The sequence below is a fragment of the Podarcis liolepis genome (assembly GCF_965112155.1).
Source record: "Podarcis liolepis genome assembly, chromosome: 1".
Taxonomy (NCBI): domain Eukaryota; kingdom Metazoa; phylum Chordata; class Lepidosauria; order Squamata; family Lacertidae; genus Podarcis; species Podarcis liolepis.
In genome coordinates this window covers 14,738,583-14,765,104 of record NC_139554.1, presented here as the reverse complement: position 1 = coordinate 14,765,104, position 26,522 = coordinate 14,738,583, and the positions used below count along the sequence as shown (strand labels likewise).

The 26,522-nt window shown below is 46.6% G+C and overlaps 1 protein-coding gene across 1 annotated transcript in view; it reads left to right on the top strand.

Moving 5' to 3' along the window:
- The window catches only part of TRMT61A (tRNA methyltransferase 61A), a 62,053-nt gene that overhangs the window by 10,173 nt on the left and 25,358 nt on the right, over positions 1 to 26,522 (top strand). The window contains exon 3 of the mRNA XM_083519968.1: positions 11,820 to 12,086. Within this exon, the coding sequence (XP_083376094.1) occupies positions 11,820 to 12,086 (267 nt within the window). The remainder of the gene's footprint in view (positions 1 to 11,819; positions 12,087 to 26,522) is intronic.

Below are 26,522 nucleotides of genomic sequence, written 5' to 3'. Positions count from 1 at the left end.
GCTCTACAATTCTATGATTCTGTGTATAAGTCTGCAGTAGCACTGAGAATTGCTGGTGGTTTGCCATTTTGGGAATGAGGATGAGACTTTGGTCAGCTACCTTCATAGCCTTCTTGCAAAAGTGGCCAGGTGCTTGCTTGTTGTGAAATCTGTGGCTGTTCAGGTATTGCTGGACATCCAGCTCCCCTCAGCCCTAGCCAGCACAGCCAATGCTCAGGGATGTGTGTGCCGGGCCATATTTCCCCCATCTTTCTGCTAGGCCAAAGGTGAAGGAGAGATGTTTCGCGTTCCTGCTGTCGTTGAATGAAGCGATACTGCAAACGAGTTCCTGTGTGGTTGTGCAAGGAACTTGGGGCGTTGGAGTTGGCTTAATGCTGAAATTAATTGCCAACTTGATGGGCAGGATTTTTAATCTTATGCCGTCGAGTCTTGCATACATCGTGTTGGGTTTTTCTTTTTTTAAGTGGGTTACTGGCAGATGAGGTGAACGTATTGCTCCGACTTGTTTTGCATGCCTGCTTTTATGTTTCAAATCGTTTGACAGCACATATTGTCAAGCAGAGGTAGGCAGTTTGCTCTGTGAAAAGGGCCACATTGATATACAGACACAAACACACACACACACACACACACACACACACACACCCTGTGGGAAATAACTCATTTACACATTTTCAGTAGGATGTAATATAATCCTCATAACATTTTGCATATGTGGAGGATGCCAAGTTACAACTGAAGGACGTGTTGCTGTCATCTTGTGCTGGCAAATTATCGGGCTGGTATTGTGTGTCAGCCAGGCTTTTAAGTTAAGCCCTTTGCAAATCTTGAGAGGGTGATAAATGTCATGGGAAGGATCCAGAAATGTAGGGAGAGGAGCTTCTGGCGGTGGCACTGTTCCTGATGAGCTGTTGTACAAGGGCTAGCGGAAGATGTTTGTGACATTGTACAAGAGTTTGTGCGAAACCTCGTGCTGGCTTCCATCTTGAGATCTTGCACAAGAGGTTGTGTGTCACCTTGGACAGGGGGGTCAGATCCAGCTCAGAAAGTTGGAGCTGTGCAACCCTGGGGAGGTTCATAGTGGGATGGGAGAAAGGGCTGCAGGAACCCAACAGATGTCTGAGCCTAGAGAGAGGACCAGAGGTTTGTGGGATGGAGAACTCTGTCCAGGGGAGGGATAAAGCAGGTGGACAAAGAGTGTTCTGCCCCCATGACACCAGACGCTCCATGTCAGATACCTCCTGATGAGGAACTGCCTGCAGCACCACCTACTATCGGTGTAGAGCCTCCTACAAAGGAACGTAACTTGGGATGAGCCTTGACTTGAGTCTTGGCTTGAGTCTACTGCAAGCAGCCTGGATGATGAGTCTTGACACCAGCATTGGCACGAAGAAACTTCACAGGCTCAGCCCACTCGAAGGAATGCTTGTTTACTCACCCCGTCCTAGGACTCCAGCTGTTTTTAAGCATTGTGCATGCCTCACTCTTCAAAGGGAAGGTGCATAGCCAATGATCAGAGATGATGGGAGCTGGAACATCAGGAGGGACAGAGGTTCCCCACACCTGAATTTTAGGCTAAATCATGGTGTTTGAGCTACTTGTGGCTTCCAAGCAATTGATGTGTAGATCTTAAGCAGCTGGAAAATTGTCTCAGTAGTACGTAAAATTTTATTAAAATGTAGGACGGTAGATTAGAGAATGCGCGCTTTGTCTGTTAATTGCAGCATGAATAATCATTGCAAATTGCTGGAAGTGGCAGACAGAACCATTGAAAGCCAGTAGTTGTTTAAGATATGAGATACGATTTAGTTAAATTCCCTGAGATTAAAATTTATTATAATAAGGCACTGTTTAATAAGAGAAACATGGCTTTAGTTGTTAGGTATTCTGCAGTGGAACATCCAGTTGAATGCAAAATGAAGTTTTTTGTTTTTTTTAAATGGTATTGTGCTTCCTTGAATACATGGCAAATATTTATGCTCTTTTCTTCTTCTTTTTCCTTTTCTATCCCACTATAAATTTTTTTAAAGCATCAGTATGAATTTATAAGTATATGTACACTCAGAATACTGAAATCTCCTTACCTGCAGCATACAAACGTAATATCTGCAACAAAACAGGAACACTGTATGAGAAGAGCCCTGCAGGATCAGGCCCGCATCAACGGGCCAACCAGATGCCCATGGGAAGCCCGTGAGCAGCTCATGAGTGTGACAGCCGCCTCTCTGCTTGAGTGTCGTGGACTGGTTGGAGGAACGGTGGGAGGAACCAGCTGGGGAACCCCCAAGGGAAGAAAACTCAGAGCCCGGGGATTGGTGGTGGGACAACAGTGAGTGGTCAGAGGGAGGAGGAGCCATTGGTAGCCCTCTCCTCTGTGAAACCAGTTGCAGCATGGCATGCTTTTGCTCAGAATGTAAGCCATGCCTCCTCCAGCAGCGGCTACGCTTCTCAGAGTGGCTTAACAACCAACCCCTCTTCAAAGAGAACCCTGGAAATTGTAGCTCTGGGAGGGGAAGAGGGGTCTTTCGTCAGCCAGATGTCCTGGCCGGAGCTTTCTTTACTTTTAGGCATGGGTAGGCAAACTAAGGTCCGGGGGCTGGATCCCGCCCAATCGCCTTCTAAATCTGGCCAGCGGACAGTCTGGGAATCAGCATGTTTTTACATGAGTAGAATGTGTCCTTTTATTTAAAATGCATCTCTGGGTTATTTGTGGGGCATAGGAATTTGTTCATTTCCCCGCCTTCAGAATATAGTCCAGCCCCCCACAAGGTCTGAGAGACAGTGGACCGGCCCCCCCGCTGAAAAAGTTGGCTGACCCCTGCTTTTAGACATAGGGTTGGAAGCAAGTAGCCAAACCCTGCAACTTGCATGCAATGTTTTACTGCAGAGGTTATTTGCAGCCTTCTCCTGTTGCAGGTTCTGCTTTCCAATTGGATTCTCTTAGCCGCTTTTGTCTGTGGGTGGACCCTGGCTGACCTCCTTCCTTGCTTTTTCCTGCAACTGGCCTTCCCTCTGAATTTGCCCTAATCCAAGCACCCCCAAACTCGGCCCTCCAGATGTTTTAGGACTACAGTTCCCATCATCCCTGACCACTTGTCCTGTTAGCTAGGGATGATGGGAGTTGTAGTCCCAAAACATATGGAGGGCCGAGTTTGGGGATACCTGCCCTAATCCATGTTTCCTGAGGCTTGCTGATGGGCTCGTTTTGTTTGGATCCACAAGGTCACAAAGGGTGATGCTTGATTTCCCCCCGCTAGAATCTGCAAAATTAATCACACCCCTTCCAACCTTCTCTATCCTCTCTGCTCTCCTGGAAACCAATACTGCTTCAAGTTTGTAGATATCTGGAATGCTTGGCTGTGTGTGTGTGTGCTTGTGAGTGTGTTTCTTGCTGAGCAGGTGGACATGGTAGGTGATGAGTCACCCTTTGCCGTTCCTGGAAACCGAGCCACAGCTCTGGATTCGGCCTTGAGAGTGCATAAGGCATTTATTTGCGAGCAGGTGGAATCCCCCCAGCTTCCGGTGCAAATCGAACCACGAAGCCGAGCTACAGTAATGCAATTTTGCTTGTGTGCAAGGCTGTGGAATTATGATCAAATATTTGATCTGCTTTGCTGCAGCAAGAGCGCTGGCGGTGGGTCTAGGCGGCCTGCGGACGGCATTTGTATGCATGGCTGATTCCCGAAGCAGCAACTGAGGCAGCTGAGGGCAGCTCTGAAGAGCGGCGGTGTGAAGTAACCTAGATTCTGCTCTCATTTGTACACCGAGCACATGCATGATTAATGCGCTCCAGTTGAGTGCAAGAGCAAACGACCTTTTTTAAAAAAGAGTCTTTCAGCAGGGCAGCCTCGCAAGGGGCTGGGTCTTCTTCCTGTCTCTTAGGAGCCTGGCATGCCAGCGGCAGAGTGAAGGGAGATGGCTCTGGGATTTGGGGACACACTTTTCATCCCATCGCTTTTATTCGGGAGTTGGCAGGATATGGGGCAGAGAGTCGATGAATAACTGGCGTGCGCATAGAATAACGCCCTGGGTATAATTGGGAGCACCAGGCAGTGGCAGAGCTTAAGGAAGGGAATTCTTTGCACAGAAGCAAATTTATAAACTGCTCACCTTATTATGAAATTTCAGAGCAGCATGCAGAAAGCCCAACAGTAAATTATGCACTGAAAACAGCACAGTTAAAATTCACGGTGCCGTCGCAAAAGATGGTCGGTGGACTATAGTTGAAAGTCTCATTCAGGAAACGCTTGGATAAATAAAACGGTCTTAAGCACATCTCTGAATTAGGAGGGGGGACAGACAGTGCCTGACCTCAGGGAGCTTTGTGGATGAGGTTTACCTTTGGCAACTTTCTACTCACCCAGGCCTTTTAAACAACTTGCCTTTCATAGCCTGGGTCTCTCAGAATTCTAATTGCGTTTTTATTTTTTAATAATAATAATAATTTGTTGTTTTTGTAGCTGGATAGCTCAGTTGGTTAGAGCCTGGTGTTGATACAGCCAAGACTGAGGGTTCGATTCCTGTAAGGGTCGGCTGCATATTCCTGCTTTGCCGGGTTAGGGTTTCCCAAACGTGGGTCTGCAATTGTTTTGGGACTATGATTCCCATCATCCCTGGCCACTGGTCCTACTAGCTAGGGATGATGGGAGTTGTAGTCCAAAAACAGCTAAAGCCCCAAGTTTGGGAAAACCCTGGGCTAGATGATTATTCCAACTCTGTGTTCTTTTTCAAGCGGGTTGCTGTTTTGCCTTGTGAGCCTGCTACAGAACTTTTCCCGCGGAGCTGCAACGTAAATGCAGGACATTAAATAATGAATAAGGCGTTTGAGTATCATTACCTCTTCGTGGCAGAGAGGGCAGACCCGAGAGTGACTTGACTCTTCTCGGGCCCTCGAATGAGTTCATGGAAGAGGTGAGCTTTGAACTGAGGAGTTTCTGTTTCATGTTATATTCTTCCTCTGTCTCTACCAGGCAGGATGTTGCGCAAGGAGGATTGGCTCATAGTGACCTCTATCCAGTCTAACTGGCTCAGAGTAGACCCATTAAACTCATTAATCGTGCTTGATTTCGGTTCCCTGATTTCAGTATGTCTGCTCTGAGTGGGACTAAGTTGGATTAAGACCTGTGGCTCCCAAGAGGTTAGTTTGACACCTCGGATCAAATGAAAGTCCCACAAGCACCTCCCTGGTGGTGGCAACAACAACAACAACAAATACATAAATGTTAAAAGTTTGTCATTTGCTGTCTTTTCCGCAACACTCAAAATCAGTGAGGTAGCCACCCCACTGCCTAATGGTAGGCCTAGCCCTGGTCTGTCCCAGGAATCTCATAACTGCTGCTCATGAGCTTGTAAGGATGTGAATCTTAAAATCGCAGAACTGTAGAGTTGGAAGGGACCACAAGGGTCATCCATTCCAACCCTGTGGGGATTGAACCCAAAACCCTGAGATTAAGAGTCTCCTACTCTACCGACTGAGCTGTTCCATCTCTTAAGGAGGCAAAGGCCTAGGGCACCTAGTATTTCCAGGCAGTCTCCCATCCAAGTACTAGCCAGACCTGACCCTGCTTAGCTTCCGAGATCAGGCAGGTTCAGGGTAGCATGGTCTCTCTCTTTAGAGCTGGAAGCAGGTTGCAACTGTGAGGCCTCCTGGCATATTCAGGACAGTATTATTCCGCTAGCTGGTGTGAGACTGGCTGGCTTTGTGTAGCCCTCACACCAAGCCTCATTATCTCTGGTGCCTTTCAGGAATACTAATTTATACACGGTTGTGCACTTCAGATATTTTGTTCTCATAACAACGGGAACATTGGCAGGAACAATGGCAGATCTTGGGAGGCAGAGCTGCCTGAAAACGCCTGCCAGAAAAGAGCATTAGTGGCCTAAGTAGAGGAACTATGGGGTTGCATTCTGCATTCTCCGCATAGCAATTAGCAGCTAAGAACAATGTGGGCGTGAAGCCCACACGCGGCCTCAAGTGCTTTCATGTGGCTTCCAGACTTTTCCCATGCTCTCCATGAGCCTTGAGAATTTCACTCTGTTGCTGCTGCTCTTTTTCTCTTCGGGGCAAGTTCCTAGTCCACATGAGGACAAAGAACCGAAAGGAGCAGCAAAATTCAAATGTGTTGTGCTTGAAGATCCCACAGTAACAAAGGCCATCTCATGCGTTCTCTCTCTCTTGCGACTAACTGTGCAAGAGGACATTTTCGCTCCAGCAGGTACCGTATTTTTCGCTCTATAACACGCACCAGACCATAAGTCGCACCTAGTTTTTGGAGCAAGAAAACAAGAAAAAAAAAATTCTGAATCCCAGAAGCCAGAACTGCAAGAGGGATCACTGTGCAGTGAAAGCAGCAATCCCTCTTGCTGTTCTGGCTTCTGGGATAGCTGCGCAGCCTGCATTTGCTCCATAAGATGCACACACATTTCCTCTTACTTTTTAGGAGGGAAAAAGTGAGTCTTATAGAGCAAAAAATATGGTATATCTGGACCAAGGAGATGAGAAACCATTTCTGCAGCATGCCCTTTCTAGGCTGGTTTTAACGTGTCATGGATTGTGTTATTTTTATTATTTATTTTGTCTTGTTATATTGTGATGTTATGTTGTAACCGCCCTCAGACCTTCAGGTATAAGGTGGTACAAATTGAATGAATGAATGATGGTAATTTGTTAATAGGCAGTTTTGTTGTTGGTTGTACCTGGTTGCTGTATTTTTGTTTTTGTTGTCCATTGCCCCAAACCTGCAGTTTTACCTCAGGACTTCTTCTTTTTCTCTTAGGGAGTTTCTCTGAGGCCATTGTTTTCCACGCAAATAAGGCGGGCTACCTGATTCGTCTCTCTGCCTTCCCTGACAGATAATTTAAAAAAAAATGGAAGTCGACTTTACAAATACATGCAAGGCTTGGTTAACGCATCTGCCCTGAGGCAGCTGGGCTGTTCAGACTGACATGTGCCCCCCATCATCATCACCTGCCACCCCCCCACTCCCCATGTTGAGGGGATGAGGAGACATTCACTTGCCAGCTTTGTGCACACAAATACACACACACAGCCTTGCATTTGTCAGAAGTGTGAGAGGGGTCTCCTAGGAACCTTGCCCCCTCAATATGGGAGAGTGTCAATTTGAGCATCCTTAATATTCGGCACCATAAATTTCCCTAGCAGATATCCACTTATCTTGTCTAAAGAACCTCCAATGATTGAGGAGGCCAGAAGGGTTCATATCCATCTTGACTGACTTATAGCACTCATCCAATGGTTTATTAAGATGAACTGCATTGAACTGCCATTGCCTGCTTGAAACGCCACTAGGTTGTTCTTTTTCTCATTTCAGATCAAAACTGGTTGGTGGGGGGGGGGACATCAAATTATGCCTCAATAAATGGCAAGATAGAAACAGGTCAGATACTGTATGGACTGTGGCCAATGTCACGTGTACGCAGCTTCCGAAACCAGTGGTGGGAGTGCACACAGAATATGGAGTAAATGCATAGTGTGTACATAGAAAATTTACCTCACAGATTTCCTTGCCTTGTATGTCCCAACCAATTACCCGTATCATCTGGGGGAAGCGCTATTAGTGGTCCCCCTTGGACCAGAAGCACAACTCAGGCCAGCAAGGAGTTGTGCCTCCAGTTTCAGTGGGCCTGTGGAACCCCCTCCCACAAGAAATCAGTCAGGCACTGTCGGTGCTAAGGATCAGACGCCAGGTTAAAACGGTTTTATTCCAGGAAGCTTTCTGCGCTGTTACTGAAACCCTGATGCTTTAACCTTTGATGTTGAAATTACGTTCTGAATTTTACGTGTGTGTGTGTGTGTGTGTGTGTGTGTGTGTGTTTAATTGTAAGTTGCTTAGGGGCCCTGATGGTGACTTGTGGGGTATACATTTTAAAAACATGAATAAATGACGCTTCGCAGAGGCGCTACGTCTATCAATGGTTATTAGCTTTCGTAGGTAAATGGAGCATCCATAGTCTGAAGCAGTTTATCTCTGAGTGCAAGACACTGGGGACAGGGAGCAAGGCAGGGCTGTTGTGAGCTTCCCAGGTGCTTCCAGCTGGTTGCAGAACTAGCCAGACCCTTGAGTCGAATCAGTGGGGCTCCTACAACATTCTTAGCTGCAGTCCTTTCCTCCCCAAGAGAAACATATTTTCAAGTAAATGTCGACTGAGCAAATTTCCTCCCTCTCTACCGCAGGGTGTGTGTGCCTTCTTGGTAATATCCACCATTCTTCCTGCCATTAAACAGCAACCACCACCAAATAGCATCTGATTCCAGGCTTGGCATAAAGGGGGCTTGCGATGAATCCCAAGAGCCCAGGCGCTGAGCCAAAGCCAACTTTAATTTGGGGGGGGGGAGTTTCCTAGAAAGGGAAGGAGAACAGTCTTCTTCCCTGGTGGTTCAGGAGCAGGTTTTTAAAAGCCAGATAATTAAAAATGTAGAAGGAGAATATCGAGTGGGAAACCGAGAGAGACATTTGCCAAGCCGCCTCCTGTGCTTCTCCCCTCCCCCCTGCTGTGTTAACATCCCTTCTGTTTGCTTCCGGAGATGAATGGGGAGGGACCTGGGGCGAGGGCAATGGTTAACCCTCTGGGGGGGCAGAAATCGTTACACTCCCTGGGTCGCCCCAAATTCCCCACCCGGTCGTACAAGCGTGCCTTCTGGCAAGAGGCTTCACGCGGCTGTTGTCACGCAAAGCAATCGATGGGCAGGCCTGTTTGTCTGCAGAATTTAGCATGGGGCTTGCGGTTCCCCCAGAAGTAAATACAGTGGTGCCTCGCAAGACGAAATTAATCCGTTCCGCGAGTCTCTTCGTCTAGCGGTTTTTTCGTCTTGCGAAGCAACCCTATTAGCGGCTTAGCGGATTAGCAGCTATTAAAGGCTTAGCGGCTTAGCAGCTAAAAGGCTATTAGCAGCTTAGCGGATTAGAAAAAGGGGGGAGCGAAAAAAAATCGCAACACTCGCAAGACGTTTTCGTCTTGCGAAGCAAGCCCATAGGGAAATTCGTCTTGCGAAGCGCATCGAAAAACGGAAAACCCTTTCGTCTAGCAGGTTTTCCGTCTTGCGAGGCATTCGTCTTGCGGGGCACCACTGTAGACATGTTTGGAGGGTGGGTCATAGTGCTGTGGAGCACAGCAAGGTTCTCTTAAGAGCTCTTGGCATGGGAGGAAGTGGGCTTGGGAGATAGGGTCGTGGAAAAGGGAGAGTTGGACTGGAACCCCAAGGGTCATTGAGTCCAACCCTACAATTCAAGAACCTCAGCAGGTGGCCATCCGACCTCTGTTTAAAAACATCTAAGGAAAGAGAGTCAACCTCCCGAGGGAGACTGTTCTTACTGTCAGAAAGTTGTTGGAATCTCCTTTCTTGTAACTTGAAGCCATGGTTCAGGTAGGTAACCGTGTTGGTCTGACACAGTCGAAATAAATAAAAAAATTGTCCTGTAGCACCTTAGAGACCAACTATGTTAGTTCTGGGTATAAGCTTTCATGTGCATGCACACTTCTTCAGATACACTGAAACAGACGTCACCAAACACTTATATATAGTGGGGGTGGGGTGGGTTTTCTCAGGAGGGTAGTAGGAGATGGGTGATGGACTCAATGGGTGCAGTAAACCTATTGACGACTGTTAACGACTGCATGCACACGGAAAGCTTATACCCATAAAAAAAACAAATAGTGTTTATGACGCATAAAAAAAACAAATAGTGGGAAAGTGAAAAAGAGAGCATAAATATTTTTCCCTGTATTCAAACAGCATGTTTTTTTTAGAAAACATCATTTTGCATTCAACTGGCTGTTCCGCTGCTGGATACCTAACAACTAATGCCGTGTTTCTTTTTATTAACAGTCCCTAATTATAAGAAATTTTAATCTCGGGGAATTTTAACTAAATCGTATCCCATATCTTAAACAACTACCCGCTTTCAGTGGTTCTGTCTGCCACTTCCGGCGATTTGCAAAGATTATTCATGCTGCAATTAACAGAGAAAGTGCACATTCTTTAATCTACCGTCCATACAATTTTTCATTTACTTAAGAGCTAAAACATCTGTTGCTTGGGAGCCACAAGTAGCTCAAACCTCATGATTTAGCTGACAATTCAGGTGTGGGGAACGCCTGGCCCTCCTGATTTTACCACTCCCATCTTCCCTGATCGTTGGCTATGCACCTTCCTTTGACGAGTGGGGCGGGCACAGCTAATTAGAGCATTGTGCAGGGAACAAGAGTCTCTGAACAACTCTCAGCTCCTTGAACATACTGCAGCACCCAGGATTCCTAGGGGAAAGCCCCATGGCTAGGATAGCTCAGTTGGTAGAGCACGGGACTCTTAATCTCAGGGTTGTGGGTTCCAGCCCCATGTTGGGCAAAACATTCCTGCATTGCTGGCGGTTGGACAAGATGAGCTTCGTGGTCTCTTCCAATTCTACAGTTCTATGATTCAAGTGGGTCACTAACTCTTCTGCCACAGCCTTTTCAGATCGCTTCCTTTTACTACACCTGACCTTGCAGCGAACATTGTTTGTGGAACTGTTGATTCCCATGGCTATTGCATTTATTAGAAGTGAACCTGGATATTGGGCAATAGATATTGAGCATAATATAGACGTGGAAGCGTGCGAGCAATTGTGGAATCTGGATATAAAATTTACAGCATGTTATGATTTAAGAGAAAATTATATGAAAATGATGTATCGATGGTATCTTACACCAAGTAAATTAGCAAAAATGTATAAATCTAAATCAAATAAGTGTTGGAAATGTAAAGAGAAAGAAGGTACTTTTAATCATATGTGGTGGTATTGCAGTAAGGTTAAAGCTTACTGGGAAATGATATATACTGAAATGAAAAGCATGTTTAAAATAACCTTTGTAAAAAACAAACCAACCCAGAAGCTTTTCTTTTGGGAATTATAGAACTACCTAAAATGTATAGAAGCTTAATCATGCATGCTACTACAGCAGCAAGAATGTTACTTGCCCCAAAATGGAAAGAAGCAGAAGCCCCAGCAAAGGAAGAATGGATACAAAAACTTATGGAATATGCAGAAATGGCAAAACATACCAGAAGAATAAGAAATCAAGATAACAATTTTTTTATGAAAGAATGGAAATGGTTTATTAATATTTACAGATAAACTGTAAACAGATAAGAACACTGGCAAGATTATTGTAATAACCTGCAGTTTTATAAGCGTTTATACTTAAAGAAGATGAATAAATGAGCATATTACAATAATTTGGATGTGCAGAAGATATTAAAAATAAATTTAAGGAACCGCAGAAAGGGGGGGGGGGAGGAAGTCAAGTTTTGAAATGTCAAAATGATTGTAAAATTAGTGAAATTAGTGAAGAAGCGAACCTGGATATGGTGCACAGTAGATGACGAGGTGGCCGTGATCAGGCTTCTTCAAGATCTTGTTGCAAATTCTTCTTCCATCTCTGGTCCCTTATTATCTTCCAAACATACAAATTCCCTACAAGCAAAAGTCTTGTTAGCTGCTGTGTAGCAGAAGGCGACCTCCCACTAGGCAGATGGGGGCAGAGACAGCCTCTCAGCAATGTGCTTTTCTCCCCATTAGCAAAGTAGGTGATCAGAATCCTCTACCATGGATGATATTAAATTGGTCAGATCCCTAGTCGTGGGGCAGTGTGGAATAGTGGTTAGAGGGTGGGGTTTAGGAGCAGGGAGACCCGGTTTCGAATGCCTGTTTGACCATGAACCCTTGCTAGATCCTCTTAACACAAGGGCATAAAGAGGGAATCCTTCTCTCGTAAGAAATGCTTCCTCAAAGGCTGCAATTCCTTCCCCTTCCTCCTAGGTACTGGAAGTGGCTCCCTGTCTCATGCAATTATCAGGACAATTGCTCCAACAGGGCATCTGTATACAGTGGAGTTCCACCAGCAGAGAGCTGAGAAAGCCATCCAGGAGTTTGAAGAGCACAAGGTGGGCCATTTGGTGACGGTGAAGAACCAAGATGTCTGCAAAAACGGCTTTGGCATCACTCACCTTGCAGACGCGGTCTTCCTGGACATTCCGTCGCCGTGGGAAGCCATAGGGCACGCCAAATCTGCGCTAAAGTGTGAAGGTATGTTACCTGTTTTGTGGTTTATCCATCTGGGGTCTGAGATGGGCATGGGAGTAGAGAGTGTGTACCAACAGAGGCCTCCAAATTCCTCACTTGAAGACATAATCCTCAAATGATATTATTGGAATACAGTGGTACCTCGGGTTAAGCACTTAATTCGTTCCAGAGGTCCGTTCTTAACCTGAAGCACCACTTTAGCTAATGGGGCCTCCCGCTGCCGCGCGATTTCTGTTCTCATCCTGAAGCAAAGTTCTTAGCCCGAGGTACTATTTCTGGGTTAGCGGAGTCTGTAACCTGAAGCATCTGTAACCTGAGGTACCACTGTATAAGATGTTAGCATGTGAAATACAGATTTTATTTTGCACTGTGAACGGGTTCACTTAAAAAAAAACGCAAAAACTCCTACCCTGAAAGGTGATGCAAATGCAAAATGTCTTTGGGAAGTTTTGGAACTCTGGGGGAAATGCGGGTGACTCAGAGTAGGCAGCGGCTAGGGAAGGGCCTGCGATTGTGGCCACCGCCTCTGTTTGGGCAAGGAAAGTAAAGGTCGTGACTAGGGCTGGGTGGTATCTGGTTTTCAATATTGTGATATACCAGCCAAACATCTCAATATAACACGATGTCTGAAATAAGAATGGAACTATGTAGAGGCAAACCGTAGGGATGGCCAATACAGTGGTACCTTGGTTTAAGAACAGCTTAGTTTATGAACAACTTGGATTACGAACGCTGCAAACCCGGAAGTAGGTGTTTTGGTTTGTGAACTTTGCCTTGGAAGCAGAACATGTTCCGCTTCCTGTTGAGTGTGTTCTATTTGTAAATTGAGTCCACTGCTGCTATGGGAAAGCACTCCTTGGTTTAAGAACGCTTTGGTTTAAGAGTAGACTTCTGGAATGGATTAAGTTCGTAAACCAAGGTAGCACTGTATCTGGTTTTCAACACTAACTAAACTTTGCAATATACTGATATATCACAATGCCTGAAATATGGATGGAGCTATGTAGAGGCATTGGTTTCACGGTTTTTCCTGCGTTGTGATTTTTGCATCATGCACACACACACACACCATGGTTCTTAATATGTTGCCAGGTCAAAAATTATGAATCTGATATCATAATATGGACTTCAAACTGGTTTTGGATGATATATTGATATATCACCCAGCCCTAGTAGTGACCTGTGAGTTGTAGCATTTTTATCCTTTTGTTCCTGCCAAGCAATTGCAGATGTGTTCCTTTTCCTGCCACAATAACTGAGGTAGGTGGAAGTGAGAGAGAGAGAGAGAGCGACGGGCAGTGTTTGAAACTCCCATTGTTCTAGGCGCATTTTGCGAGAGGTAATTTCATTAGCGCGAGCCGTTTTTGAACTCCGGGAGCAAATTTCAGATTAGGAGGGTAGACGGGGGGAAATAATGCATGCAAATCTCTGTGAACACTTGAAAGTGATACATACCTGCTCAATCTTTTGTTTTATGTTATTGCCATAAATAACATATTGTTATTAATAATAACTATTGTTATTTCCTGCTTCTGTCTGTGTTTCTGCAAGGAATAATGTTGCAGTGTGTACTGGGTTCTTGACCTTTAAGCTCTGCAGCCCTTGTCTTGAAATGCTCGGCTTGTTGCTGAGATCCATTTAGATCTTTTTACTTAAAAGCAATTAAAAATAAGAGCTTCGGGTTTTGCAGCAAGAGGCAGAGATCTGAAAGGAGAAAAACAACTTTTCTCTCACTGTTCTCCCCCCCACACACACTTTGATTGCACAGTAATTGGCATGTGAATAATATAAAAAGCTCTTGAACTTTTAGCTGAGCTGCGAGTGAGTGGGAAGGCATAGTAACATAGCTTGATGAAAGCAAATTCTCTGCAACATTTTGATGGGTGTGCGTGTGTGTGATACAGATTTTTTATTTTTATTTTAAATCCTGCTAATGACCAGGGTGGTTGAATGAAAGATGGGGAAAGCCATCTCTTAGGGGTTTGAGTCAAGAACAGTACACATTTCATATGCTTGGGGGCTGGGTCACTCGTGTGCAGTTATCCCTTGATGACAGCAGCATTGAGTGATGGAGGGGGGCTTTCTTGAACTTGAGAAAGCTTAGGGCCCCAGTGTCATGGTCAATCAAAGTCCTAGGGGCAATCAAAGTCCTGGCTGAGGACGTCGGGACCAGGGGCAAGATGGCGGGGTGGGAGCAGGAACGAGAGTCCAGAAGCCAGGGGTCCAGGGGTCAGGAAGCAGGGAGTCATGAAGTCGAGGGTCCGAGGGTCGAGGAGAAAGGAGTCACGAAGTCAAGGGTCTGAGGGTCAAGAAGCAAGGAGTCACGAAGCTGAGGTCTGAGGATCAGGAAGCAAGAAGCCAAACGCAGCAAGGCAGAAAACAAGTTGCTATGGCAAAGAGCCGAAAGGAAATGCTGACCTTATATGCCTTCCCCGCTCTTGCCACCAGGTCCATTGAGTTACCAAGCGGCCTCACCTGTGCGGCTGCGCCTTGCCTCTCCAGAACAAACTTAGGAAGGCCCCAGCCCTGCGAAGCCCTACTGGTCACAGGGCCTGGCTCCTGCACGCACTCCTGACACCCAGGATGTCTTTATCCAGCCCTGCTTCAAATGTAATAGGATGGAACCAAGAGTTGTGAGCAGATGGGGAAATATCTGCAAATGAGGAACCTGTAGCCCTCTAAAAATTGTTGCAAACTCCAATTCTCTTCAGCCCCAGCCAGCATGAACAATGGTTGGGGAAGTGTTAGAAACTCAGGTATATAAGCTAGGGGCCCAATGGCTCCTTAAACTAGGGTTATAGTCGGCGTAACGAAATGTCTAGTTGCCGTTTCGGGGCCAAAAGTCGTGTTTTTCAGTACGACTTTTTGGTTCCTGAAGTTCATTCTGATTGGGCAGATAAAACATAACGGATAGAATTCTACAGGATGTGTTGTTAGCGTGTGAAAACGGGCAAGAGTCAAGGATATCTAGGCATGCATCTCCTGGTGGTGGAGACATCAGACGCTGTCCTGCCCCCCCAGGCATCTTCACTTGGTTGCCAGTGGTTGATAGCTACTGGCGAATTTTGAACGCTGAGTTCAAGAAGGGTGGGAGATGTAAGCTCGAAAGCATTTCAAGGGAGACCTGGAGCTCCCATCCCTTCTGTAAGAAGGAGGTCCTATAGAAATCATTCTGCTTATGTTTCTGCATATTTTTCTGATGCCACCCAGCACGAAGTCTAACATCGCCCTGCAGTTTGCTGAAGATTCCTTTTGTATGCTGAAGGGCAGAGTATGTTTGGATCCAAACCAGGACTTCTCAGTGTGGTTGGATTCCAACTTCAGCTACCTTGATCAAGTGCAGAGGCAACAGGTCATGCACATGGGTGGTGAACTGGGGCTTCTTTTCCCAGAAGAGAATTGATTGCTCTGTGCCAAATTGGAAACAGGGATTTAGCGCTATCCGCCACCAAAGACTTCAGATTCAATCCACGTTATACATGATTAAAGCGTTGCTTCAAACTCAGCCAGCTCCTAAGCTGCAGTCCTGTCCTTGCTTACCTAGGAGCAAGCCCCATTGAAACTCAACAAGGCTTACTTTTGAGTAGACATGCACAGGACTGCACTTCCGGAGTCCATCTTTGGGCGTTCTCAACTCGCAATCACTTCTGTTCCCACGGCACAGCATCGCCTCTGCTCGTGAACTGGAGACTTGTAAATTGCATGGACCTTCTATCTGGAATAAATTTAGGCAAAAAAGGCAATGTGACAAGATGCCAGAAGAACATTCCCATAGTCCCCTGGGTGTTGCTGTTAAAGCGCAGTCAGGGTTCCAGTTCAAGTCGAATGCCAACATTTTGAGTTATGCATGCACAGAATACTTGCAGAATCATGGCTGTTGTACTCCACTGTATAAACAACTGAAACCACCAACAGTTTGGGGAGATGCTATTTCCCCCTCCAGCTTTGTCCTCAAAAAGATGATGGTGTCACGATTTGTGTCTGTTGCCATCAAGACCCCAAAATTCCATTGGAAGTGTTTCAGGCACTTAAAAGAGTACAGGAAGCTAACTTGCATTGGGCCAGGCCATTTGCCTACCTATCTCAATACTGTCTGTCTCAAGCACCTGTTTCAGTGTTGGAAATTAATCAACGAATTGTAGAGTTGGAAAGGACCCCAAGGATAATCTAGACCAGGGGTCAGCAAACTTTTTCAGACCTAAATGCTTGGGTGAACAGAAGCATCTTTATCTGGCACCTAAAGGTTGGCAGTAACGGGGCCTGACATATCTCTCTGGGGAGAGCATTCCGCAGTCAGGGAGCCACCACTAAAAAGGCCCGTTCTCTTGTTGCCACCTTCCACATCTCCTTCGGATGGGAGCCACACAACGAAGGGCCTCAGGTGATGAATGAAAGGTCTTGGTAGGTGAGAGGTGGTCCCCGGATGCACCTGGCCCCCAAGTCGTGCAGGGCTTAATATAAGCATCTTGAGTTGGGCTCAGTAATATTTGAAGCTGGGCATGTTGTTCCTTTCCTATTGCCAAGTGGGCAAACAATCAATTCACGCACCCTTGCCTTAGCCTGACGTTCCACTCTACTGGCCATAAAGCTTATCTGATTTCTCAGATGAGCAAACCGCACTGTACTTAATTATTTTAGGGTGAATAATTCAGTAGCGTTTCCAAGGCTAGCTGCTTTCTGCTGGTTCTCTGGGAATTCCCTGCTGTGTGTCTGGGAACTCGAGCTTCCCATCATAGGAGCTAGCAATGTGTTCAGCAGTGATGACTGGAGTGAAAATACATCATGGGCGAAAATGAAAGCTGCCTTTCACATCTGCACAACTCTTATTTTGAAATTAACGTGAAAAACACCAAAGTATGGTTGGTGGGCATTTTGTGCGTATTTCACAATGCCCCTGAGGCCAAATTGTGACTTTTAACATCACTGCCAGGTATAATAGGGCCCCTGATGGCAGGAATCAAATACAATATGTTTACATTTTAGTATTAACTTTACAGGGGGGCACTTCACTTTTTTGTGCTTGCCCCCCTTTTTTGAAGGGGTTACCATACTAAAATTGGGAAGTAGGGGGTTGTGGATTTCATAGATGGCCCCAACACACACACACACACACACACACACACACACACACACACACACACACCCCTATCCCTCTTTGCCCATAATTCAAGCCTAGGGTACCTTCCCATCTATTTAAACCATCACATGCAGGCAAGGAGTGTGCAGTCTAGCTTACCAACCCATAATATGACAGGCAGCATGACATCCTCCTTTTAGCCTGTCTGCCTCCTCCCCCCCTCCCCCCTCGATCACATAACATTTTATTTGAAAAGTGGGTGTTAATTTTTAATGTTAAACATCCCATAAATCCCGTTAACAAGAGGAGAGGGAGCCTCTTCTGCCCTTGCCTGACTCACTCCCTGATCTCTGAATAGTTGCAGTTCATTATTTTAATAGCCTTGAGGGTTAATGGTCTGTTAAGCATCCCTCCATAGCTGCTGCTCCTTCCCCAGATTGCATTGACCTGCCTCTTTAATGACCTGGGAGATTTTATTTTTTCTTTTCCCCCAAAGATAGATGCTTTGGGTCTTTGGCTTTTGAAGGTCCTCATTCGTTGGTGAGGTGTAGCATGCTGGGACCAGCCTTGTGGCTGTGTACCTTTTGGCCAGGGCTTCCTGCTACTGTCACTGTGGGCTTCCTGACAGCAGCGGTTCTTGCTTTCGAAAGCTGCTGCACTGCAGAGCTCCCTTCATCTTCTAAACCTGCGCTGCCTCTCGCCTCTCCCCACCCAACTCTTGACTTTGCAGCATCTGCTGACAAAACGATTTTCAGTGTGATAGTTGTTGTGCCTGATCCCTCTGACCTTGAATGCGTTAGAAATTCCTGCTTTATTATTATTATTATTAATAATAGTAGAAGTAGTATTCACACTGCCTCAGAAGGAGCAGGTACGCATTTCAGGAGCATCCCTGGATCCACTGCTGTCGCCTGAAGATGGTTCAGAAACTTCAGTTGGTGCAGAATTCGGCGGCCACGTTGCTCACTGGGGCAAGACAGTTGACACCAACCCCGGCCTGATTGCACTGGCTGCCAATTAGTTTCTGGGCTGTTTTTGACCTATAAACCCTTAATAATAAAATAATAATAATAATATTTTATTTACCGTATTTTTCGCTCTATAACATGCACCCGACCATAACACGCACATAGATTTTGGAGGAGGAAAAGAAGAAAAAAAATATTCTAAACGAAACAGTGGATGTATGATTTTTGCAGTTCATGCTGTGGCCACAGACATGTGATCTGATGGTGAGTTTGGGGTAGCCCAATGCAAAAATCCTGAGGATCCATGTGGATCCATGCTTTGTAACCACGTTTTTGCACCACTGCGGACCCAGGCAACAGTGGGTGCGTGATTTTTTTGGTGCAAGCTGTAGCCATGGACATGCAATGTGATCTGATGGTGAATTTGGGGTGACCCAATGCAAAAATCCTGAGGATCTATGTGGATCCGTGCTTTGTAACCAGGCTCTCTGTCCCTTTCTTCTCCCCACTCAGTGGCTCTTCTCCTGCTTTGCTGTTTCAAAGCGAGCAAAGCGAGCCACGGAGGAGGGAAGGAAGGGGAACCATGGATCCTCTGCTCACGACTGCAGCAGATCCCCCCGCCATCCGTAGGCATTCGCTCCATAACACGCACAGACATTTCCCCTTACTATCTAGGAGGAAAAAAGTGAGTGTTATGGAGCAAAAAATACGGTATATCCTGCCCTCCCCAGCCGAAGCCGGGCTCAGAGCGGCTAACAACAATAAAAGTAAAATCAATTCATTCTAAAATCAATCCAAAATCAAATTAATGGCAGCCATTGGGCTAGAGTTCTATGAGGATTACAGAAGGAGGGGGTCAGACTGTGCCTTGGCCAAAGGCCTGGTGGAACAGCTCTTTCTTGCAGGCCCTGTGGAAAGATGTCAAGTCCCGCGGGGCCCTAGTCTCTTGTGACAGAGCATTCCACTAGATCAGGGCCACAGCCGAAAAAGCCCTGGCTCTAGTTGAGGCCAGCCTAACCTCCCTGTGGCCTGGGACCTCCAAGATGTTTTTGTTTGAAGACCGTAAGGTCCTCCGTGGGACATACCAGGAGAGGCGGTCCCGTAGGTACAAGGGTCCTAGGCTTTGAAGGTTAAAACCAGCACCTTAAACCTGATTGTGTACTCCACCGGGAGCCAGTGCAGCTGGTATAGCACTCAGGTGCCGCAATACTTCAAAGACTACCTCTCTCCATATGAACCAACCCAGACCCTGTGGTCATCATCCCAGGCCTTTCCTTGTGTGCCTCCACATGAGGTCCAGAGGGTGGTAACACAAGAACAAGACTTTTGTGTGGTGGCTCCTCATTTATGCAATGCTCTCACCAGGGTGACTCTCCTGGCACCTTCATTGCATATCTTTAGGCACCCGGCGAAAACCTTCCTCTCCTCTCAGGCCTTTGGCGAATTAAACCATCTTTGGCCTTTTAGACTGGGGGGTTATTGTTATTGTTATTGTTTGTTGCTCTTTTCTCTTGTGTTTTTATATTGTCAACAGCCCTGTGATCTTCGGATGTATAGAAATTTAATAAATAAAAAATAAAGAGGAGGCTCACTTCAGTTCAGCTGTGTCGATGAAGATGCACAAACACTTTCCCCCCGTTAATTCTGATGTGCTTCGCTGTAGGACATGTTCAAATGCTCAGTCAGCGACAGCTCCTGATTTCTAATGCACTCATACTCCCACAAACTAAATGGGATATTGAATTGGAAGATTGTTGGCCATCCCAGGGCAGGGCCTCTTTCATCCCCAGGAAGACAATAGTCGGATTGTCTAGTGAACGATGTTTACAGATCTGAAGTTCCTGGGTGGTGGGAATTTGCCCGTTCCCCTTCCCGGAACTGACAATTTCATTAATAGTACTTCAGGTTTTGTTGTTGAAAAGTATTTCCCATTATCTCAATAAGCCTTGCAAGTTACCCTGTTGGTCAGCACTATCTTTGCAAACTGTTTGTTTGTTAAGGAGTTTTAAAAGTTTTTAGCACATCTTCTAAATTCTTTCTAACGTAAAATATAAGTTTTAGATTGTCCCGAGGAAGGAAAACTCCCCCCCCCAACCCCCCAACCCCCAAATCGAGCTTTTTCCAAAACACATTGTTGGACATTTACTACAGTAACCCTTTTGCAAGTCCTTGACTCACTGGTGGAGCATATATTTGCATGCAGAAGGTGGCATCTTGACTCCCCAGCATATCCAGGTAGAACTGGAAGAGACCGCAGTCTGAAACCTGGGGAGCTGCTGCCCATCAATGTAGGCCATGCTGAGAGGTGACTTTTGGGCAGTGTGACTGGTTCTGCTGCACTGGGTGCTTAGCCTGGAGGTGCTGTAGGACGTTGCAACGATGACATAGTGAATTGGGCAGAACACAAGGCGAGAGGCTGGGGGCACTGAATTCTAGCCTCGCACAGGGCGCCGCTGCAGTTGGAAAGACCAAAGTCTACCCCTGCCATACTGACAGCAGTCAGACTCCAGCTTCCTGTGTTCCGCTTGGAGATCATTGAATTGTAGACTTGGGAGGGACCCCCCAAGGGCCATCTAGACCAACCCCCCGCAATGCAGAAATCCTGCCCGCAGCCGTACCTGGGTGGGCTCGAACCACCAACTTTCTGGTTAACAGCCAAACGCACTGAACCGTTGTGCCACTCTATTTTGGTTTCTTTTATCTTGTGCCCGTTGTTGTTGTTGTTGTTGTTGTTGTTGTTAAGGCTGATGTGAAACCATCTAGAAAGCTGCCTGGTCTGATCCAGAAACTCTCTTATGTTTCTGTCTTATCTTAAAGGCAAGCTGCGGTGACCGCAATATGTCTGTGCCTCGCCTGTTAGGGCTTCCTCCAGCCACTGCTGCGGATGACTTTTTCTTATATTTCCCTTTCTCTGTCTCTTCCTAAATAATCCTCCTCCCCACCCTAAAATGTCTGGGGAACTTTTTAAAAAAAGAGTCACAGAACATCAGGCTTCCAACAGAAACCCCTCCTTAATCCTGCGCTGAAGAAGCCCAGATGATGTGCTTAGAATAAGCTGTGCGGCACTTCATTTGCATAACGTTCTGACTGCAGCATTTAAACTCCCGAATAATTAGGAAGAGCTTGGCATGGATGAGGAAGCGGAGGGAGGGGGGAATAAATAAATAAATGGCCAAGGATGGAGAGCTCTAGAAAAAACGAGAGACCGGCGTGCAGCACTTCTGTAGCTTTGCTGCAGATTTAAACAAAATCTAATTTTCATATCTTTCCCTCTCCCTGTTGGAAGTGGCCATTCTGTAAGGGGGAGAGGGCTATAGATCTCCAATAAAGAATTATCAGGGCCCTCATCCACAGTTCGCTGGATTCCTTTTCTTTTTTGGGGGGTGAAGGGCAGACATGGCTTTTAAACTGACATAGAACATGCATGAGTTTGTAATGTAGATACAGTGGTGCCCCGCAAGACGAATGCCTCGCAAGACGGAAAACTCGCTAGACGAAAGAGTTTTCCGTTTTGGAGGTGCTTCGCAAAACGAATTTCCTATGGGCTTGCTTCGCAAGACGACAATGTATTGCGAGTTCCTGCTGGGTTTTTCCCCCTCCCCCCCTTTTTCTAAGCCGCTAAGCTGCTTATCAGCTGATCCGATCAGCAGATAAGCCGCTAAAAGCCACTAATAGCGCTAATAGCACTAATCCGCTAATCCTTCAATGGGCTTGCTTCGCAAGACGAAAAAACCGCTAGACGAAGAGAATCACAGAACGGATTCTTTTCGTCTTGCAAGGCACCACTGTAATACTTCCTTTGGAGCCTCTCCCTGCCTTCATTGGGGGTGTAGTGGTTAAGAGCGGTAGTCACGTAATCTGGGAAACCGGGTTCGCGTCTCCGCTCCTCCACATGCAGCTGCTGGGTGACCTTGGGCCAGTCACACTTCTGTGAAGTCTCTCAGCCCCACTCACCTCACAGAGTGTTTGTTGTGGGGGAGGAAGGGAAAGGAGAATGTTAGCCGCTTTGAGACTCCTGAAGGGGAGTGAAAGGCGGGATATCAAGTCCAAACTCTTCTTCTTCTTCTTCTTCACCCAGATGCTGCCCCCGTAAGAATCTGCCCTTACATGGAGTCAGACAATTGGTCATACAATCATAGGATCTTAGAGTTGGAAGGGACCCGAGGGTCATCTAGTCCAACCCCCTGTGATGCAGGAATCTCAGCTAAAGCATCCACGACAGATGGCCATCCAATCTCTGCTTAAAAACCTCCAAGGAAGGAGAGTCCACCACCTCTCGTGGGAGTCTGTTCCACTGCCGAACAGCTCTTACTGTCAGAAAGTTTTTCTGAATGTTTAGTCGGAATCTCCTTTCTTGTAACCTGAATCCATTGGTTCGTGTCCTACCCTCCAGAGCAGGAGAAAACAAGCTTTCTCCATCTTCCATGTGACAGCTCTTCAGATATTTGAAGATGGCCATCATATCTCCTCTCAGTCTCCTCTTCTCCAGGCTATACATACCCAGCTCCTTCAACCGCTCCTCATAAGGCTTGCTTTCCAGACCCTTGATCATCTTGGTTGCCCTCCTGTGCACATGTCATCCTCCTTAAACTGTGGTGCCCAGAATTGGACACATTATTCCAGGTGTGGTCTGACCAAAGCAGAATAGAGTGGTCCTATGATTTACACTGACTTGCAACAGCTTCCCAGTATTTCAGACAGGGTTCTCTCCAAGACTTACCTGGAGTTGAAAGGGATTGAGCCTGGGGCAACCATCTACATGAACATAAGAACAGCAGAAGATGTCTGCTGGATCCGGCCGGGGCCCATCTAGTCCAGCATCCTGTTCTTGCAGTGGTCAGCTAGCTGCCTCTGCATACAAACCAGATGCTCTATTCCATAGATATTCCACATTCCACCCAAGAAACCCCCAATGAACGCTAGTTGTTGTTGTTTAGTCGTTTAGTCGTGTCCGACTCTTCGTGACCCCATGGACCAGAGCACGCCAGGCACTCCTGTCTTCCACTGCCTCCCACAGTTTGGTCAGACTCATGTTTGTGGCTTCGAGAACACTGTCCAACCATCTCGTCCTCTGTCGTCCCCTTCTCCTTGTGCCCTCCATCTTTCCCAACATCAGGTTCTTTTCCAGGGAGTCTTCTCTTCTCATGAGGTGGCCAAAGTATTGGAGCCTCAGCTTCAGGATCTGTCCTTCCAGTGAACACTCAGGGCTGATTTCCTTCAGAATGGAGAGGTTTGATCTTCTTGCAGTCCATGGGACTCTCAAGAGTCTCCTCCAGCACCTTAATTCAAAAGCATCAATTCTTTGGCCATCAGCCTTCTTTATGGTCCAGCTCTCACTTCCATGCATCACTACTGGGAAAACCATGGCTTTAACTATACGGACCTTTGTTGGCAAGGTGTTGTCTCTGCTTTTTAAGTTGCTGTCTAGGTTTGTCATTGCTTTTCTCCCCAGGAGCAGGTGTCTTTTAATTTCGTGACTGCTGTCACCATCTGCAGTGATATTATTATTATTATTTTACTTCATTAAAGTTGAGATGATTAGAAGAGCAAATGTGGTGCTAGTCAGGCTTGAGACCTGACATGCACAGAATCTTGTATGCTTTCCTTCCAGCCAAACCTTGTTTCATGGGTAATGCTGTGATTTGTCAGTCCCCGTCCCCCCCTTGTAATGAATTCAGTGCATACTCCCATCTTTCTTTGGAGAGCTGAACCCTCTGATTTCCCTTGTCAGCGAAAGATCCGTTTGCCCACGTGCCTGCTCTCTTGAAGGACGTTCTGTCCCCCTGTTTGCAAAGGCAATGTTTTTAGTGCACTAGTAAGCATTGAGCAAATGCCAAAAAAAAAGGATGCTGCTGTCTGATGTTGCTGCGCATCCCCTCAAACCATCACTGCCTCCCACTACCATCTAATGCCACCAAGATAATGGCAACTTTCTGCTGTTGTTGTGACGCAGCTGTGGCATCGCAGCACCACGGCAAATGCGTTTCTAAAAATACATAAGTTTAAATGGCGGGGCGTTGCTTCTACGGTTTCCTTTTGGTGCCTTAAATTGTTAGGAAGACTTTTATTTCCCAGGAAGGGTGGTGAGGACCGTTTCTGATGTTCAAGAAAGCTAGATTGTTAGCGCCTGTCTTTCTCGAGAGGCAATGGAGTGCTCTTCCAAGGGTGAAGTCAAAACTGCTGAATTAGCAGCACCAAAGCGACCTCCTTGGGGTGCAAGCCTGGCCAGTGTGTATAGAGATCCTGGGCTGCCCAGACGACAAGACCTCTATCTCGGCCTCGCTGATGTGGTCCAAAGGAAAGCAGAACTGTACGTTTGGCACCAGCTTGGCTTACAGGAGTTGCTGTAGAGCCAGTGTGGTGTAGTGGTTAAGAGCGGAAGACTCGTAATCTGGGGAACCGGGTTCGCTTCCCCGCTCCTCCACATGCAGCTGCTGGGTGACCTTGGGCTAGTCACTCTTCTCTGAAGTCTCTCAGCCCCACTCACCTCACAGAGTGTTTGTTGTGGGGGAGGAAGGGAAAGGAGAATGTTAGCCGCTTTGAGACTCCTTAAAAGGAGTGAAAGGCGGGATATCAAATCCAAACTCCTCCTCCTCCTCCTCCTCTTCTTCTTCTTCTTCTTCTTCTTCTTCTTCTTCTTCTGCTGCTGCTGCTGCTGCTGCTGCTGGAAGGAGGTGTACAAGGCTCCATCCAACTGCCTTAGGGACTCCACTCCAGGTTTGTGTAGGGTTTACTCCTTAACCTTTTCTCCTGAAGATGTCCTGTAAAGAATCATAGGTTTAAAGGTTAAGGGACCCCTGATCATTAGGTGCAGTCATGGCCAATTCTGGGGTTGTGGCGCTCATCTCGCTTTATTGGCCGAGGGAGCCAGCATACAGCTTCCGGGTCATGTGGCCAGCATGACTAAGCCACTTCTGGGGAACCAGAGCAGCACACAGAAACACTGTTTACCTTCCCGCCGGAGCGGTACCTATTTATCTACTTTGACATGCTTTCGAGCTGGTAGGTTGGCAGGAGCAGGGACAGAGCAATGGGAGCTCACACCGTCGCGGGGATTTGAACCGCCAACCTTCTAATCAGCAAGTCCTAGGCTCTGTAGTTTAACCCACAGCACCACCCACGTCCCTAATCATAGGTTTAGATATTAAGAAATAAAGCACCGGAATGTGGATGTTACCTTAGGGCAATTCAGAACAAATCAGTGTCCTCCAGATGTTTTTGGAACACCCATTAACCCTGACGATGGTCCATGCTGGCTGGGTCTGGTGGCTACCCCTGGTCTACCCCTGACTGGCAGTGTCTCTCCAGAGCTTCAGACATGAGTCATTCCTGGTCCTAGCTGGAGGTGCCAGGGACTGAAGCTGGGGCCTTCTGCCTGGAAAGCAAAAGCTCTGTCCCTGAGCTTATGGCCCTTCTTGGGAGGTCTACTTAGGGATGGGAGGTTACACCTGCCCACACAAGGGCAACACTCAGTTAGGCATCTGCTGGGATACCGCCATTTCTTAACCTGAAGTCCTTAGCAGTAGGTCTTGCCCTTATCTGGAGCCCCTACACACCTCTCACGCTGTTGGAAGCTGATGATCCCTCACTTATCCCCATGTGACATTGGTAGAAGCAGCAGCCCCACCCTTAGGAGAAGAAGCTGTCCTTATCGTGGTAGCACGGGATGCTGGTTGGAAACTACAGACCAGGGTCAAGGTGTGTTTGCCAAGATGATGACCAGCTGCTTTTGGAGATAGGATGGTGGGTGAAAGATGGACTGTGATTTGGTGCAACATGGTATATCTTGTGGCACTTGAGTTCTTGATGCAGGGGTCTCATCGCAAGGACATTGATCCCAGACTGGTACTAGGTGCTGGTTCACTGTTTTAGCTTGACGGCTTGGTACAACTTCTAGAAACAGGATCCATACACCTTGATTGCAGGTGTTCCTTTTTCTTTTGTTCCTCCTAGCTCTCATGATCCAGTCACGGGTCTGGATTTGTCGGGAAGCCAAGGAGGGCCAGAAATTGAAGTGCAAGTATTGCAAATGGCTAAATTATTGGCTTCTTTGAGTCTTGTGATTCCTGTGTCTGCAGTGGCAAGGATGTTCAAAGGCCTTCACAGGGTGATTGATATGGACCCTTTTGATGAGAATATGCAGGTGTCGAATAAAGATCTAGGGTTCAAAAATGGGTTGAAAAGACATTTACAAGTTATGGTGCAAAATAATAATAATAATAATAATAATAATAATAATAATAATAATAATAATAATAATACGAACCTCGGAAATAAAGGGCATGTACAGAGTACAGCTCCCTTGCGAGAGAGGAAACACTGCATTAAATAAGGTGATACCACAGTATAACATCATTTATTTATCTTCACGTTTTATGGCGATTGTCAGCAATA